The 4,913-nt window shown below is 35.1% G+C and overlaps 1 protein-coding gene across 4 annotated transcripts in view; it reads left to right on the forward strand.

The window, feature by feature from the left end:
• FAM177A1 (family with sequence similarity 177 member A1) overlaps positions 1-4,913 on the forward strand; it is a 28,346-nt gene that overhangs the window by 22,714 nt on the left and 719 nt on the right. For 3 of the 4 annotated variants that reach the window (XM_012533099.3, XM_049705954.1, XM_033428372.2), the window contains 2 exons: positions 595-692; positions 2,328-3,027. In XM_012533099.3, the coding sequence (XP_012388553.1) occupies positions 595-692; positions 2,328-2,534 (305 nt within the window). In that variant the 3' untranslated portion in view covers positions 2,535-3,027. Of the gene's footprint in view, positions 1-594; positions 693-2,327; positions 3,028-4,913 lie in introns of those variants that run through there. The other variant, XM_004269965.4, reaches the window with a different exon arrangement.

A 4,913-nucleotide genomic window follows, 5' to 3' on the forward strand; every position in this document is an offset into this window, starting at 1 on the left:
TCCCATTTTAACTCCCCCGTAGCTTCTACAACTTTATGCCTTTCATTAGATCTAAACGTGAATAATAATTCATTCAACAAACATTTACTGAGCTCTCAATATATGCTAGACAGTCTAGTATAATGAAAAGAACATGAGCTTTACATTCAGACCTGGATTGAACTTTGGATCTGCTTTGTCCGCTTGGGCCAGTTCTTCAACTTCTTTGAGTCTAACCTTTCATAGTGCCTGGCATGTGGCAGGCGCTCAGTGAGTGCTATAGTATAATCCATTCCTTTCTCCCAGCCTAGTGATATCCCAGCCCTCTGAGAGTATACATTTTTCTTGAAGAAATAGACATCTAACAGATAATTATAACACCTGGTGACAAGTGTTATAGTAAGAGGTATGAGCAGTGTTATTGGGAGCCCAGAAGGAGCCACTAGTGCTTCTTGGGGAAATCAAGGAAGATACACAAAGGAGATGTACTGAATGTTCATTATCTCCCCAAGGGCAGGGAGTGTAACTTTTGTATTCATACAGTGCTTTGTGCATAGAAAGGGCTCAAGAAATGTTTATGGAATTATGTAAGTCATTTAACTTTTGTATTTTTAGTGTGTGACTTTCTCGGAGAGAAGATTGCATCTGTTTTGGGCATCAGCACCCCAAAATACCAGTATGCCATTGATGAGTATTACCGGATGAAGAAGGAGGTGTGTCTCCTTTTTACATTTTCTTGATTCAGTTTGGTTTGCTGTGGACTTCATGGGTTGCATAATGAAGACATGTATCCTCTAGCTGCCCCAAAGATAGCTCCCTTATACTAGGCATTTCATTCTCGAGTCATTAATTTCTTTATCAAATTAGCATACATTTTAGAATTTTTTAATACTGAAATTCCCCTACAATCTATGTGCACAATTAAGCTAGATTTCATGTGCTAGTTGCTGTGAGAGGTGCCTTAGATATGTTATTTAATTTAATCTTCACACACCTCTCTTTGAATTATTATTCCAAATTTTAGATGAGGAAACAAGACCTGGTCTCTGTACTTAGGACACATAGACTGGATGTGGGAGAAGTGGAAGGGGTTTGATGCACGGGAAATGACCAATACTAGAAATGTGTAAGTGCCAGTTGTTAAGGCACAAAGATATGAGGCAATTTTGTGCGCAGATGTCATGAGGTCTTAGGGTGAGGGTGAAATGAGTTTACCTTTAAAGAGTGAGAAAGCTTTAGCATTTAAGAGTGTGCGCTCGAGAACCAAGTGCTCTGCCACTTCTAACTTTGTAACCTTGGGCAAGACACTTAACCTATATAAGCTGCAGTTTCCTTGTCTTTGTAATGAGGAAAATTGCAGCTTCCATGCTCAGGGTTGCTCTAAGGATTAAATGAGTTACTATGTAAAATGCTTAGGGCAGCACAGGGTGTATATTGGTGAGCTTGAAATAAATATTAGAATCTTTCATTACTCCTTCAAGCAAACAAGGAGGGCAATTCGGGTAAAGCTACAATGTAGAGGCATGAATCTAGATAGCTCAGCTCAGCTGACTGTATTTGTTATGTGGTTTCAAAAATGTTTTACGAACAAATGAGTGTTTTTAACTCTACTAGCCTTGTTTAGAGCCTCATTACCTCATCTGGACTATTGTGATAGTCTCCTAAATGGTCTTTCTCCTTCACTCTCAGAAAATCTCTAGATTAATCATCCTGACAGGTTACTCACTCTGTACTGACTCACCATACTACAGGGACCAATGCAAATGCCACCATTTCCTCCATCAGTTTAGCAGTTCTGGAACTAGAAGTTATTTACTCTCTAAATCTCTATAGTGGTTATTCCTTTCTGTTTTAATACTCTTCTTAAATGTCTTAACTTCATTCCTAGATTGTAAACTTCTTGAGGGCAGGGACTGCCTTATCTGTCTACTAGGTGCTTATGGGAACACTAACCATGCTATATCACTTAAGTGAATAGACCACCCTATTCCACTGAATAGGCTGACATCCTGTAACTGTAGTGATACAGTATTAGTTAATGTTTTATTTAGATTAGAATTAACCTGAAGAGATCCAGCCCATGTCAAAGTTAATTCAGGTCTCATCTAAGCAGTGCTATACTGTGTTTTAAAAATAGCTTCACTACATATACTTCATACAATAGTTTTCATTTCAATTTGGAAACAGGGGAAGGAGAAGTATGTCTTGTCTTAATTGGATGAAACTGAATTGGACATGACACTAATGTTTTGGTTAAAAAAAAGGCATAAGCAGCTGAAAGTGGGAGAAAAATACTATTCCTTTTGGACATTTGTATTTCAACTATTCTTGATATTTCCTCCTTTTAGGAGGAAGAAGAAGAAGAAGAAAACAGGATGTCTGAAGAAGCAGAAAGACAATACCAGCAAAATAAGCTGCAGGCTGATTCCATTGTTCAGTCAGATCAGCCAGAAACACTTGTATCCAGTTCATTTGTGAATCTCAATTTTGAAATGGAGGGAGACTGTGAAGTAATTATGGAGAGCAAACAAAATCCAGTCTCTGTCCCTCCATAGAATGAAATGACCATCAAACTTCTAAGGTAGTTTTTATACCAGGAACTTTCACACTCTCTATTCAGTGGGACTTAATAGTTATTTATATTTTAAATTATTAAGTTATCTGGAAAGGGAAGAATGTTTCTTTATTCTTAGGCTCTATCTAGCAAAAGCCAGATCTGAAATTTGGATATTTGTACTATGCTTTTACTGTCAGATTAGTGCTTTGGTTTTAAAATGATCTTTTAAAAAAAGTTAAGGACATTCTAGAACCCTAACCACCAATTAAGAAGAGTTAAATTATCTTGTCTGTTATTTGTGTAAGAAAAAAAAATAGGTAAGTTGCTGAATAAGGCTAACTGGAGCTGATATTCATAGTCTCAGACTTAAATGAGGATTTTTCTCCTAGATCTTCTCATGTTATGTCTTTCTTACATTTATATATCTAACCATTCATTTCTTACTAAGGATGGTTCACTGAATGTGTAATAAAAGGAGCAAGATGAAAGCATTTTGAATTTTCTTTCCTTGAGAATTAACTTTATTTCATGGGAAGGTGCTTGAGTTTATAACACCACCAAATCTTAAGATGGGTTTCCATTTTTTGATGAAGGTTAATCTTAATGTATTTGTATTCAAATGGTAATACCTAGTGATTACCCACATGGCATCCTGTTTATGTCACTCTTTGAGCCCTGAATGCCTCCTATGGGTCAAGATTGGGGGACAGATGAAGACTTAACCCTCCAGGGCTCACTGTTAAATATTGTACAATGTGCAATGGTAGCATAATGAAGTTACCTGTCATTCACCACTTCGAAGCAACAACAGTGGATGGTTCGCTTGACCCAGTTGGCCATCTCTGTACCCACTGTGCCATTAGCAGACCTTACAAAAGTATAATATGAAACTAATTTTGAAAATACTTCTATATGTGTTCAGGGTCTTATATCTGTATGACTTAGATTTATAACTAAATGTGGATAAGGAGAAATATGTAGAGCATTTCAGATATGCTGCTCTTAAAAACCTATTCACAAACTTAAAGAGTTTTTAGGATTATGGTTGTTAATAGCCTTCTAAATAGCATTAAGCTTTCAATCTTAACTATATCTATATAGCTTCAAAGAAACAACATAGCTACAGTGGGCTTATTGTGGAAGTCTGTTACCAATGAACATGAACATCTGCCCACTAAATTCTTCAACTGAAATTTGAAGAATTTAGGAAAGATGATTCTTCATTAGGAATCCTCAGTTACATGGATTCATGGTATGGTGGTTCATGGCATGTGACAGTGATCTTTTTGGTCATGGGTATAAACTATATAATTTAGTGCTTAAAGGATTGTCAGATTACGTAATATCATAAATTATAGTTTACTAGTAGCTCTAAACAATGCTAATCTGATGTGTTCCCTATAATTTTTATCTTCATTTGAGAAGATATTCAAGCTCAAATATTTATTTGGTTATCCTGTAAAGGCAAGCATATCTAAAGGCGATCTGAATCTTCTCTCCCTAGAGGCAGTAGATCTAAGAGTTGACTCAGAAACTTTTCTGATTGTAGTAGAAGGAAGATAATGATTAATGAAGGTTTTACATTTCTTGAATTTTACTTTTTCTACTTGTCCAACAGTGGCCAGTTTGTAATGTTTATATAGTTATTCACTGTGCCTTAAATTTTTATACTTTTTATTTATGCGAACTATAAAATTTCCCATAAATGCATTAAATGGTTTTGTCTTATTTTTAAGCCTCTTTCACTTTTTCTTCCTTTTCAACCCTTTTAATAGTTACTATTCCTTCTGAATCATAGTTCATGATATTCTACTCTCTTCTTTCATTCTCTTAAAAATTAAAGAGTATAACTGAGAATCTTTACACTTAGTTAACAAATTCTCTAACAAAAATCCTTAACAAAATGGAGTTAAGTTTTGTAAAATGTAACCCTGGTGCTGGTTAATAAAGGTAGACAAATGTTTTTTGTAACAATGATTTTAATTAAAGTAAAATACTAACTTGAATACTTTTTATTGAAACATTCTATTAAAATAAACATCATGTCCAAATACTTGCCAGAAATGAAATGGCCCTACTCTGATGAATGGGGAAGTCTGTAATCTTTGATATACATAATACTTTAGAATATTCAAGGTTAAATGATATAATTTAAACTATCTTTCAAGTATTCAAATTCTTAGTGACTAATGTCAGAACTATTCCATTAAAACTTCCTTTATTTCTAAAGATTATACAGATTCAAAGTGGACTCCTACCTTCACCAGATCACACTTGCCATATTTGAGCTAAGTGAAACCAGAATTTACTGACTCCTAATTTGGTCCCATTTCTTCCAGACCACTACAACCAAAATTCCAATAACCAGAACATTTGC

The sequence above is a fragment of the Orcinus orca genome, chromosome 2 (assembly GCF_937001465.1).
Source record: "Orcinus orca chromosome 2, mOrcOrc1.1, whole genome shotgun sequence".
NCBI classification, from domain to species: Eukaryota; Metazoa; Chordata; class Mammalia; order Artiodactyla; family Delphinidae; genus Orcinus; species Orcinus orca.